This window comes from Dipteris shenzhenensis, chromosome 11 (genome assembly GCF_047967505.1).
Source record: "Dipteris shenzhenensis isolate YYH24624 ecotype China chromosome 11, Dip_SZ_1.0, whole genome shotgun sequence".
Lineage (NCBI taxonomy): Eukaryota > Viridiplantae > Streptophyta > Polypodiopsida > Gleicheniales > Dipteridaceae > Dipteris > Dipteris shenzhenensis.
The window spans coordinates 43,864,966-43,878,292 of NC_141606.1; the positions used below are offsets into that span (position 1 = coordinate 43,864,966).

Consider the following 13,327-nt stretch of genomic DNA (forward strand, 5'->3'; position numbering starts at 1 on the left):
CAATCTCGATCCTCCCGTTCACCCCCGAGCACGTGGGCTATAGCTTGATTCATCCATAGATCCACATCTAATCCAAGCGTCTTGTATCACTTGAGCCCGTCTAGAAGACCTTCGATGCGCAACTTATGATCCACCATGTAGATGGCCAGAGTCTCGGCCAGGGTCCAAGCCCAACCATCAGTTGAGGAGCGTTCAACTGAAGTAATCTGCAATAGCACAGGGCCTTGCCTATATAGAGGAAAACCGCGCCATAAATATCATCCTCTATATATAGCAAGTTCTATATATAACAGTCTCGCGTGACCCACGTTAGCCTACTATCTAACTGTAGGTAATACCATGCACATCCCCTTCCTCTAAGAACTCACTCTTGAGCTCACAAGAAAGCTCGAAAACTCCCTTGAAGGGTAGTCAATGTCACCAACCAAACTTTGACTATTAGATTGTCACATGCACCCCTGCACTTGGGTGCAAAGCGACACACTGGCTACATCGACAAGTGCGTAATAGTTACCTAATACGAGATTTTGTCGTATTCTGTGACCCCTTTGTGAGCCCTTGTCCAGGGATAGTCAGGCACAAGCTACGTAAGTCTGTCTCTTAGCCTTAGGTCAAGTTGGAAGATCAGTCCTTGTTCACTAGTACCCACTGGAGAACCGTAGGGTAGTGTTTCCGTCTTAGGTTTAGGGATAGGTTTAGGTCCAACCTAGGATAGGAGCCCTTCGGGGCCCCCTCAGGGCTGGAACAAGTGAAGAGAATGGCAGGGGAAGGGCTTCTTTTATAGGCTACCTTGTACCCCTCCCTAGGCTGCCACTTATAGGGCTGCCTTTATGGGGCCAAGGGACCAGCCAACCAGCCCCAAAAGCCCTATAAATATGGGCCTCGAGGCCCTCTTTCCTCATTAAGTTCTCCCAGCACTTCAGCCTCCTACAGCTCCTCCTCAGCCCCTCTGAACAGCTTGACACTCAGCCCTAGTGGCCCTCTGACCAGCCTCAACCTTTGGTATCAGTTCAGCCCTCTGGGAAGGTGTTCACGCAGCGCATCAGACGGGGAGCCGGGACAGCGAATGGAGTAAGGTTTGGGGTCTGTTTCAGCAGCTCTTTCAGTTTTACACAGCTCATTCTCAGCTCTTTATTTCAGCCATCTCTCAGCTCTCTTATAGGATCTATCACCCCTAGCTTTCGCTCTCTCACTCACGCAGTAACCCTACATTCCGGTGGACAGCACAAGCCTATCCCTTGCCTTGCAGAAGCGTCCTACATCGTCATTGTGGGCAGCATCAAGGTCTCGGTATTGGTTGACGTTGCCTCTCAGGTCTTTGGGTCTGCTCTACGTGTGCACAGTGAGCTCTTCAAAAGTGCGTTCTGTGCTCTTTCGAAGAGTGTTCTTTGTATTTCTTAGTTCTCCAAATATAAAGAAAATTCTCCACTGATTGGGGGAGGGGGCCCTCAATGGGTACAGGGAGCCAATTGGTTGTCGACTCTACTCTCTCTACCCTCATTCCTTTCTCTCTCTATGGTGTACAACACTAATTCCTCGCTAAAGGTTTAAAGAAGGTCTTGCTATGAATTACATGATTAGATTACCGTTGCATGTTACACAGATTGAATGTGGTATCCTTTCCATGAGACTGCAATCAAAGAGAGCTAAGACCAAAGCCGTAATCTTTGATAACTAATTCATAGAAAGTAACGACAAATCTCTCAATCTAAACAAGGTTACATACCTTGGAGTGGTGTTCTCATGAAATCAAGTAACTCTTGTATCCACAGAGTTAGTTCCTTGCACCTATATCCAGACTCAGACATGGTTAAAAAACCTTTGTACCTAGAGCCAAAAGGGGCCGGCCAGGTCAACCAGCAAGTCGGCCAATCATGTTGGCTATATGGGCCCTAAAAGGGAGAGCTTGTGTCCTTTTGTTGGATGGAAATATCCCTTTTGTGAATTCTATATCTTTCTTGGAGCACTCTCTATTTACTGGCTTGCACACACACACACACATGGTTGTGAAGTACACACAAGTAAAGAAGTATTGATTCCTATTAGAAACATGGTGAAGAGAGAGAGAGAGAGAGAGAGAGAGAAGGTTAGGGTGTGAGGAAATGATGCACAAATGAAGACATAATGAAAGGCTTTCATTCATTCATCAGTGTATCAAGACAAGTGAAGTACAAGCCTTATATAGGCTACTCACTCACACACTAGCACCTAGTGCATATGGCATAAGTCCCATGATGACATGTGGCACTCACACATGACACACACACGTAGACTAGTACTAGATCACCTGGTACTACACACCAACACTTCACTCCAGCACACTCTTTGGCTATGATATCTCCAACACCCCCCTTCAGAGCAAAGAGTGTGAGACCCAACACGCAAAGAGTAGACCGATCCCCCTTCCACCGCAATACTGCAAAGAGCAAGTCCAACTATCCAACACCTCCCATGTGATAGTGACTTTCGAGGTAGCTTGCGACCGGCAAGGGCAAACCATCACTCGTCACCCCCCCTTACTCTGAACTGGGTGGTCGATACCATCAACCAAAGTAAAACACAATACAATCATTTTTGGGGACAACCTAGGGCAAAGTACCTCTTATTGACTCCCAATACATTCAATTTAGAGGGACAACTCAAGGTTGAGAACCTTTATTGACTCAACACAAACACACATAGAGCTAAGCGTCATCTACCTCCTCAAAGAGGAATAGATCATGCAACATAGCAATTGAAGCTTCTTGCTCAGGTTCAGTAGATGTAGCATAAATATTCTTGAACTTGTCTAGGTTCTCCTTAGCTGAAGTAGTGAGGTCAAGTTAATGAAGCAATTTGTTGACCAACCTCACACCAAGATGCGCCAATGCTTTGTCATGCTGCTCATCCCTAGATGCAAGTGGTGCACCACAAGGACTAGGCTCCATAGTAGCAAACTGAGGTAATAGATTTTGCAGCAGGAAATGAAGAGCCAGCAAGCTGAAACGAATAACCAGCAAGTAGAGGGGCTGGTCTAGGGCTCTGAAATGGATCAGCAGTCTTCACAAATGCGAGGCAGCTGAAGAAATGCATGAATAAACGTTTCCAGCAGCAAGTTGATGACCTCGGAGGCTCTAAAATGCAAACCCTAATGAAAACACAGCAGGAATATGCACCGATATGTATAACTGAACCAGAAGAGGAGCTGTTGAGGTTGTTATAACTGTCCGAAGTGCTGGAGCAGAAGTGTAGGTATTCCAGAGGGCAACAGCAGGTCCGAAATAAACAAAGCGGTAGCTGTAGATGCTCCAAGTGTGAAGGTAGGTCTCAAAATTTGTAAAGCGGCTCAGCAAGACAGCTCCAAAATCAAAGGTGGCTGTTCAAGGTACACTGAGGTGCTGCAGCAGGTCTTCAAGCAGAGAATTGGCTGATGTAGATGTGCTGGAAGGCCAGAAACAGCCCCGAAATGTCTCTGTTGAAGGCAGCTATGCATCAGTAGCTCTCAAACTTGGAAATGCCTTCAATGACCTCAAGCTTCTACAAGCGATGCGCACAGATGGTCGGCTCTGCTGCATCAGCTTAGAAACCCAGATTTGGTGATGAAGACTCCAAAACAGCCTTGGGAACCACACGTGTATGCACCTCTTGCAGGAACTGCCGACCAGCAAGCTATAAAGCCCGTGAAGCAGCGCCCAAAGCTTCAAAAGATCTCGTATGAAGGCGGCAATGGAGGCAGGCTGTGGACAGGCAGAAATGGAAGCAAATGGTTGAGGGACGGAGGCAGCTAAAGGCAGAAATGAGTAGGCTGCATAGGAGACGCGGCTGAGCAGAGTTAGGGTTTAGGGTTTGTTGGAGAAGATGATGTGGCAGGGTGGGCTAGGGTAGGATTGACTTGCTCTGATACCATGTTAGAAACATGGTGAAGAGAGAGAGAGAGAGAGAGAGAGAGAGAGAGAGAGAAGGTTAGGGTGTGAGGAAATGATGCACAAATGAAGACATAATGAAAGGCTTTCATTCATTCATCAAGTGTATCAAGACAAGTGAAGTACAAGCCTTATATAGGCTACTCACTCACACACTAGCACCTAGTGCATATGGGATGAGTCCCATGATGACACGTGGCACTCACACATGACTCACACATAGACTAGTACTAGATCACCTACTAGTACACACCAACACTTCACACCAACACACTTTTTGGCTATGATATCTCCAACAATTCCGTAGGTAAACACTTTCGCATGCATTCTTGGGATGCTCTTAAGTCTTCCGCTGCGAGATCAGTGTAACCAGAAAACGTGTTTCTCCAAGGCGAAACGTGTAGAGACATTTCTAGGCGAAACACAAGTGCATTGGGCGAAACGCCCTGGTGCCAAAGTGTTACTATTTTTGACTCTTTTGAGTGTGCTCAGTGTGTATGTGTGTATCTGAGAGGTCTTTTCACATAGAGAGAGAGATTCTGGAGATAATTGTTTATGTTTGATATATAATTAATATAAATACAATTTTTAGACCTGTTTCTAGACGAAACGCCTGGCAAAACTCAGAACCATTTCTAGAAATGTTTCGCGAAATGCGTTTCTTGAAACGTTTCTTGTGACCCTCTGTATAGGTTCATTTTCTAACACTGCCAAGGCAGAAAAAGAGTTTCTGTGAAACATGCATGGTGTTGGAGTGCATAAGATCCTTGCACTAGAAGAATGTAGATAGGCAACAACATCCTGCATCCCGCGAGCAATGTAGAGAGTTTGGAGAACGGGTGAGGAAGGGGACTGCTGGAATGCAGGTCTAGGACCTGGAAGAATAACTGCAGGGGAACTATCACTGGTCCTATCTGGTAAAGCACTGCTGCAACGCTGGCCGCAACCTGAGGGATCAGATCGGGGATGTCAGAAGGTCCAATAGAAGTGGGGTCCGAGGAAGAGGAGGGCCTCTCTTGATGTGCAGGTGGTGGGGAAAGAATTCCTGAATAATGGAATTTAAACCTATACCGATAGGTCATGCGCTTAAACAATCGGTGTATGGTGGACTAACTGAAAGTATACTTCAGCAAATATGCAAGTATTTGCATACGGGGAGCCAGAAACATGAAGGCAAGAATCTTATGAACTAATTTACTTTAGTGAGGAGAGTAGATAGTCTTCAAGATCATTCCGCTAATGTTTCATAAAGCTGATCACTTTTACTTGGGGCTAGGTTTTGATGTTATAGTGTTGGGTGTATTAATGTTGAAGTTGACTAAACACTATGAAATTTTAGGAAATACACTTGTGCTAATCAAAACACTGTAATTCACTTTACAAAGCTTACACTCATGTTTTCAAAGGGACAAGGTATAGATTTGAGCTTCATTTTATCTGTGAAGTAGTTGTTATGGCTTTGAGATTTCAGATTGGGGTATCTTAAGGATCCTTGAATGTGAATTAAACATCTAAGCAAACACACTTCCTTTCTGGCTTTAGATTTGTACTGTTTTTGGATGTCATCTCATTTTGATTGATCCCCCCCCCCACCCCTCCCAAACCACCACCACCACCACACACATGCCCCCCCAAAAATAACAGCACCTGTAAAAGAAAAGGAATCTCTCTCTTACAAACGTCTTCTCCTCCTCCTCTATTTTCCCCTTTGTGTTTCAAATTATTCCCTATTTGTAAGATTGGATATTTTCTAGTCATGTGAAGGCATGCATGCCATTCAGATGCAGATATGCATGCATGTATGCATATCAAGCCTTGTTTTTGAAAAAGCAGCAGGAATTCAACATTAAGCTTTTCCTGCTGGACGTCATTCATTACTGCTTGACAACTGTATTTACTGTGGTGATACTGAATGTCTTTGGACCTGTCAGGATTCTTGGAGTTTACGCTTTTCTGTAGCTCTTTACTCTTACTAAATTGCAGTTTTGAGATCTTTCAAATGTGACAAAACTTAAAGCCTGAAAAGATAAAGCTCGCTTGTACAGGTTGTGGAAAAACTTTTTCGGATGCGGTGGGGTACTATGGATGGTGTTGGGGCCATCATAATTTCCCCTACAAGAGAGCTGGCTGTTCAGATATTTGAGGAGCTCCGTAAAGTTGGAAAGCACCATAGTCTTAGTGGTGGACTGCTTATAGGAGGGAGAAAAGATGTGGATGCAGAGAAGGAACGTGTTAATAAACTAAATGTACTAGTTTGCACACCTGGCCGCCTTCTGCAACACATGGATGAAACTCCTAATTTTGAGTGTTCTCAACTTCAGGTGGAACTCTCGGGGGTAATTGGAAGAAATTTGTATAATGCTCTATTTTTTGGGGGTTTTCGGTTCGGATTAATGAGCTGGAACCTTGCACCTATGGCAGGTATTAGTCTTGGATGAGGCAGACCGTATATTAGACATGGGGTTTGCAAGCTCTTTAAATGCAATAGTTGCACAATTGCCTAAACAGCAGAGACAGACATTGCTGTTCTCAGCCACACAAACTCGATCAGTTCAGGATCTGGCAAGGCTTAGTTTAAAGGACCCGGAGTACCTTGCTGTACATGCCGAGTCTGCTGCAGCAACTCCCGCTCGTCTACAGCAAACAGCCATGATTGTTCCTCTTGAGGAGAAGATCGACATGCTTTGGAGTTTTGTTAAAACACATCTTCAGTCTAAGACATTGGTCTTTCTTTCGAGCTGCAAGCAGGTATTATGTTGCCACTATCAATTATGGTTTTTTTAAAAAAAAAGGCATTGCCAATATATTCAAAATCTCTTTTTTCTTCTCTTTCGTTTTCTCTTTTATTTTCTGTGTAGGTTTTTGGACTTTAGATTAACAAAAAATCTAAATTTGAATGATTGGATATATTCTAATCTTACAAAGGTATATTGCCAATATATTCAAAGATGTGTATCTGTTTTGTAGGTTAAGTTTGTGTTTGAGAGTTTCAAAAGGTTACGTCCAGGTATTCCAATCAAGTGTCTGCATGGGCGCATGAAGCAGCCCCAAAGAATGTTGGTGTTTTTCAAGTTCTGCGAAGAGAAGCATTCTGTTCTTTTTGCTACTGATGTTGCAGCAAGAGGCCTTGACTTTCCTGCAGTGGACTGGGTGGTTCAGGTAGCAGGTCTGTGTGTATAGGGGAGATAAGGCTCTCTTGTCACACTTGTAATAGATTGTTGTTCTGTAGAATTTTGGACTTTAGAACAATAAAAATCTGAATTTGTAAGATTGGATATATTCTACACTTATGAAGGTATATAGATTGTTGTTACTGTTGCACCATGTGATCATGTTCCCACCCCTGTTTCATATGTTGTTTCCCTTTGTTGTTCGACATTGCACCCACCCGTTACGTAAGCCAAGCAGCTTGAGTTTTCCAGACAGTGTAGTCTAATGACATGCTGACACAGGTGGACTGCCCAGAGGACGTGCCATCATATATACATCGCGTTGGACGGACTGCACGGTACACATCAGGAGGTCGTTCTGTAATTTTTCTGTCACCCTCTGAGAAGAAGATGGTTACTGAATTGCAGGCTGCTAAGATACCAATTAAAGTCATTAAGGTATAAAGTACTTGTCTTTTTCCTCAATAATGTCATGACCTCTGTCCGCTACTGGAGTTTAGAGTATATTAACATTGCTCGTCAATCGCTTACAGGCCAATAGTGGCAAACTCCAGCAAGTATCGGGGGCATTGGCTGGGCTTTTGTCAAAAGATCCAGACTTAAAGTACATGGCTCAACGAGCCTTTGTCACGTACTTGAGGTCTATTCATCTTCGTGCTGACAAGGAGATATTTGATGTGATGAAGCTTCCAATTGAGGAGTATGCTGTATCATTAGGCTTACCAACGGCACCTAGGATTCGTTTTCTTAAAAGAGCCACAAAGTCTAGAGTGAAAGATATTGATCAAGCTAGAAGACCAGATAGCGATGAGGAGGAAGGTGAGCACACGATGGCCAAAGGAATCCAGGGCGTGGCAGCAGAGTTGAACTCTGAGAAAAAGAAGACAAAACTTGATCGCCTATTTAACCGCAAAAATGCTGATGTGTTGTCTTCTGCTTACGAGAGGATGCGCTGTGATGATGGAGCAGAGCAGGTTCATGAGCTGAAAGCCACATCAAATTCAGCTGGTGATTCTTTTCTGACAAGGAAAAGAGTAAAGGAAGAGCAGGATGATCATGTCAGTACACAAGAAAGGTCTGGTTTATTTTTCTGCAATCATTGTATCCTTTTTCATTTACTTCTACCTTGACTTAGTGCGTCTGTGGCTGTTTCGTGTTGTTGACAGTTCAGTTTTTTTTTGGGGGGGGGTTATTGCGGTGCTGCAGGGGCCTAGTGAGGAGTCGAACTCACACACCCTCTCTCTCACACACACACACCACCAAGCTAGAACCCCGTGGTTGCATGGCCATAGTGGTTGTCCAGATATATCATCAGGACAAATGGCTAAATGTGGAGATCAATATATTCACATTTATTGATCTCCACATTCAGCCATTTGTCCTGATGATATATCTTGACCACCACTATGGCCGTGAAACTGCATTTTTTAATACACTTGTTTGTGACTGGGGGAAGAGATTGTCAACTATCTAACATGCCTAGGGATTTTGAAAGCATTTAGACCTTCCAACTTCCAGATTGATTAGCCAAAATATTTGACACTTCGTGTGCATAATTGCAAATGATGCTTTGCTTAGTTAGACACTATTCTGATAGAGGTGTCCAATACCATGCAGTCTTGGCACAAGAGTAAACAAGAAGAAGAAATTGAAGATCAATCCAAACCGGCCAGCAGGACAAAGACTCGTGTTTGATGAAGAAGGAAATGCTGTACCACCTTTAGCAGCTTTTGCTAAAGGAAAGAGTACATATCAAGATGGCAATAGTGCAGGTAGTAGACCTTTCCTACAGAATCTACCCCAAATGTAATAAGTGCACGCACATGCCCATCATAGTAGAAAATTTGAAATGTTTTTCTTTTGAGAATTGCCCAACTAAAATGACATTTTTTTTCCTGATTAGATGCACTTGAGGTAGCAGCTAACAAGCGCTACATGAAGCTGAAGGCAGAGATGCGTAAAAGGGATAAGGAGGACAAGCTGCTTGAGAAGCACCGACTCCGGCAGCAACGAGATAAGAAAAAACATAAAACAAAGGAAATAGAGAGCAAGGGAAACCATTTGTCAGCTGAACATAGCGATGAAAGTGATGTTGAAAGTAATGGACTTCACAAAGAAAAGATTTCCTCACAAAAGCGATATTTCAATAGTGACAGTTCTGATGATTCTGGAGGGGAAACTGAACCAGGAGATGGAAATAATATTCAACAGAAGTCAGTAATGGCAAATCTCAAAGACAATAGGGGACATCGAGAATTAGTCTCTCTCCCTCTAGCTGAGCAAGAAGCTATTGCTCTTAATATGTTGAAGTCAAGGGGGTAATCTGAGCGTACCTGAGGAGAGTTTAAACCTTGCAGTTGAAAGAAGACACTTAGATGTGTACTTGGACAGGACTGACGGTGTTTTGCATTTTGGATGTGTACAAGTGAGTCGCAATCAAAGAAAAAGGATCAAAGAAGCTTTTCTATCTTCAATCCTCGATAGCTTGCAGATTTAAAGCTTTAATCTTTGAGGGGAAAGGCCAAGCATACGCACTTGGATTTTGCAAATCTTTCAGCTTTCTGGATGGGTACTTGCCTTTGAAGGTCAATGGTTATTTAACGTAGCATGTGCTCTTTCTGATAGATGGATAGAGCACATGCTATGCTCTTGGAATATTCATTTTTTAATGGCCGATTGCAAATCAGGCCTTGAGTCGAGCAATAGATTGTGGAGTCGAACTATAATGAGATTTTACCATGGTAGCCTCTCTGAATTTGCATAATCACATGCAGGTGCTTAATTTTTGTCACAAGTCGAGATGGACTAAATCAATTGTCAAAAACCTCAGAGCTGTGCCTATGTAATAATCTTTTATTAACTATTATGAAACATAAAGTACGTATGGTCGTTGCAAAATTTTGGTCAGTTATGATCTATTCTCCTTAAATATGACATATATGAGTGATGCCTATACTTGATCGCAAACATTGATTACTCATGTGATTGGCTTGATAGGTCAAGGCTTGAATTTTGAAATTTCAAGAGTCATGTCAAATATACAAGGAAAATTTTAGTACGTAACATAACAATGTTAGCTCTTAGCCCTGGTACGGCCTTGTAGGCCAGCTAGGATCAATCAACCCTCAGGTTGACTTTATTGGTCAACACTTGTGGTTTACTTTGGGGACTATATTGGCCACCACTTGTACTTTCTCATTATCCTTTGCAAGTACTTTGTGTTCTCTCAGTTGTTGTCTGCTCCCTCACATTCCATCTCCACTTCATTGCTCCTGGACCCAAAACAGTGGGATCAGAGTAGGTTCTTGCCCGGATGTATTTTCCCAAATCAGTTTCTGCTCTCCGTGCTTGGACCTTCAGCTAAGCTTAGCAAGCTGTTCGATTTGCTTAGTCCGATCTTCGTTGGCGCCTGACGTACTGCAACGCTACAATATCTGCTCATCGTCACATCATTCGTACAATTGTGCTCATCGTCAAATCATTCGTACAATTGAGGTCATCGTCGAGTTGTTCGTCCAGCAGCGTCGCACGGAATGTTTTTGACAAGCACTAATCATACAAGTGACGACGCCGCCATACAACTTTTGCATTTCACCTCCATACGATCAGGCATTACCTTCTTGCGTTGATTGCCCGTACAACGTACAAAGATCGTACGTCAATCTTGTATCAAACGCTCGTACCTTTTGTCGTACAAGTATAAGAAGCTATTGTACATCCTACGTGTACTATCCCTACAGCATCGCCAAGTTGTTTGTACAACTATCATACGATCTAGGTACACTGTTCGTATAAATTGCACATGTATAGATCATCAAATATGTCATATAACTAACTGCTATTGCAGCAAATCGCCAGTACATCACAGATTTTATGCTTTTGGTTGACATTGGTTCAACTCTGTACTAGATTTATCTCAGATTTGCAAGCTTGGGTCAGGAATTGGGGCTTTTGTGTCACATTTGTAGGTTTTGTAGTGTCATTTGCTCTTTTGGGCACATTGTGGAGCCTTTGTATTATTTGTCCTTATTTGGTTTAATTTCATCTTCGAAATTGGAGATCTTGTGAACCACGCATCAGTTCAACGCACGGTTTTTTGCATACGAATTGTAATTGTCTCCAAATCGTATGGACTCACTGACGGAACAAAAAGATATCTGCAAAAATGACACCAAAAATGCCTCCTATGTTGCAAACACAGTATCAACAACTCGTTATCCTCTCGAAAGCACGACGTGTTTTCTCTATGACAGCTCTATGAGCACATGTTTTGGTTTACATATTTAAAACTGAAAAATTCCATATCTATGTGTTCCTGCATTAGATTGCTGTGGAATTTTTGGATGAGATTCGTAATTTTGTGCCTCAATCGTATTGACATTCAGCGAATGGATTTGATGAACTCAAATGAAGCAATTTTGATCACACGTCTAAAAATTCGATTTGTACTCCTCTCCGCTCATCGCCCTTACGATTGTGTTATGCTACAGGTATTTTATTCATTTCAACCAATTCAATTGTGGGTGGCGCAATCGCAAATGCAGGGTGGGCAAGGGCGATCTCTAACAAGCGAGAGAGAGAGAAAGAGAGAGAGAGAGAGAGAGAGCGTTGCAGCAGAGAGAGGTCACGGCATGTGTCATATCCTCCCCTCACCCCATATACCCTTTCCCTCCTCCATACCATGGAAAAGTAGAATGACTGCAAACATGGAATACAAGCTATGATAGAGACCCATTCTGCAAATTTAGCTGCATTGGATAAAATGGAAAGCTCATTTGAAGTTAGGATCATTTTGAAATGAGAACCTCAGTATTTGAGCTTTGGTAGAGAGGAGATTTCAATCCTCTCCAATCCTTTAAAAGAGGTTAATGACAATGTTATCCTGGCCATTCTCAGGTAACATTTGTTTATTTGTTGCTACTTCAATGAGCTAACATTTGTTTATTTGTTTACAGTGTAGTTATATCTCAGTTTCCTAGTGCAGAATGCAAATCAATTCTATGAGCTAACGTTTGTTTATTTCTTAGTGCAGTGTAGTTATTTCTCAACTTCCTAGTTCAATGCAGAATCATGTCTACATGCTTGATGCTCTCATTTCTTCTATTCTTAGCTCTTCTCAAAAGACTATAGAAGATGTTTATATCTGGTTAAGACCTTTGAATTTACATGGGGTGTGAGTCATCTTTATGCCTTATCATGAGGAGTAAGTATCAACTCCAACCTTATTTTTACTATTTCTTTGGCAAGTTTGCGTAAAACAATAATCATTTTTAATCTGGTCGTGTAGCTCACATTGGAGTCGTATCACTTGGGACCTTGAAGTCAACCGTTTGTGGTTTGTGAATTCAATGGAAGGCTATCATGCCAACTCCCTAAGGTAATTATTCTCTTAATATTTTTGTTACTTTTTTATTTTGTATTTTATGATCATGACATATTAATATATTTCATATGTCATGATGGACAGTCACAACAAGACAAAGCACCCATAGACGCGCGCACAGACGCGTTTCATGAACTAAATAAAAAACTTACGAGCGCGTCTATTTGCGCGTCTATTTGCACGTCAAGAGACCCGCGTCTATTAGCGCGTCTATATATCAAACTTACGCGCGTATATACGCGCTCATACATGCGTAAATAGACGCGCAAATAAATGCTTTGATAGACGCACGTATAAACGCATATCGAACAGACAGACGCGAATATAAACGCGTTTGTAAACGCACTGATAGACGCGCCTTTAAAAAAAAAAAAAAAATTTTACAGAATACTGTGTATGTTGTGTATGCTATATAGTTACAAGAATCCCATATCCACATTCTGTAATTCAATTCTTACAGCCAACCTCATTTTAATTACAATTCCAAATAAAATATTACAACTCCAAAACGCAATAAAATTGAAAGCTCAAAGAGTGCTTGTATATACATATAGCACGAAGCTAAGCCACGTCATGTGGCTCCAAGTACAAAAAATAAGGAAGCTAAGCCATGTCATGTGGCTTCAAGTACAAAAAATAAGAGGAGTCTATATACAAGAGGCACGAAGCCAAGCCAATGGCTTTAAGTACAAAAAAGAATAGTAGCACTACTTCTACGACTAATCCTCGCTGCCTTCCACGCTCCCTGATGCGCTGCCTTCTGCGCTCCCTTCTGCACCTCCTTCCTCGTCTTCCTCGTCGTCTTGTGCAAGGGCGCCCTGTAAACAAGGGACAACATATATCAATGTATGAAAAATCAAATCTTTACTTAT

At 42.4% G+C, this 13,327-nt stretch overlaps 1 protein-coding gene across 1 annotated transcript in view; it reads left to right on the top strand.

The window, feature by feature from the left end:
* LOC147897048 (DEA(D/H)-box RNA helicase family protein) overlaps nucleotides 1–9,908 on the top strand; it is a 34,018-nt gene extending 24,110 nt beyond the window's left edge. The window contains exons 2-8 of the mRNA XM_087381840.1: nucleotides 5,948–6,223; nucleotides 6,324–6,650; nucleotides 6,870–7,061; nucleotides 7,355–7,510; nucleotides 7,606–8,147; nucleotides 8,690–8,844; nucleotides 8,976–9,908. Of these exons, the coding sequence (XP_087237966.1) occupies nucleotides 5,948–6,223; nucleotides 6,324–6,650; nucleotides 6,870–7,061; nucleotides 7,355–7,510; nucleotides 7,606–8,147; nucleotides 8,690–8,844; nucleotides 8,976–9,394 (2,067 nt within the window). The 3' untranslated portion in view covers nucleotides 9,395–9,908. The remainder of the gene's footprint in view (nucleotides 1–5,947; nucleotides 6,224–6,323; nucleotides 6,651–6,869; nucleotides 7,062–7,354; nucleotides 7,511–7,605; nucleotides 8,148–8,689; nucleotides 8,845–8,975) is intronic.
* The last annotated feature ends 3,419 nt before the right edge of the window (nucleotides 9,909–13,327 follow it).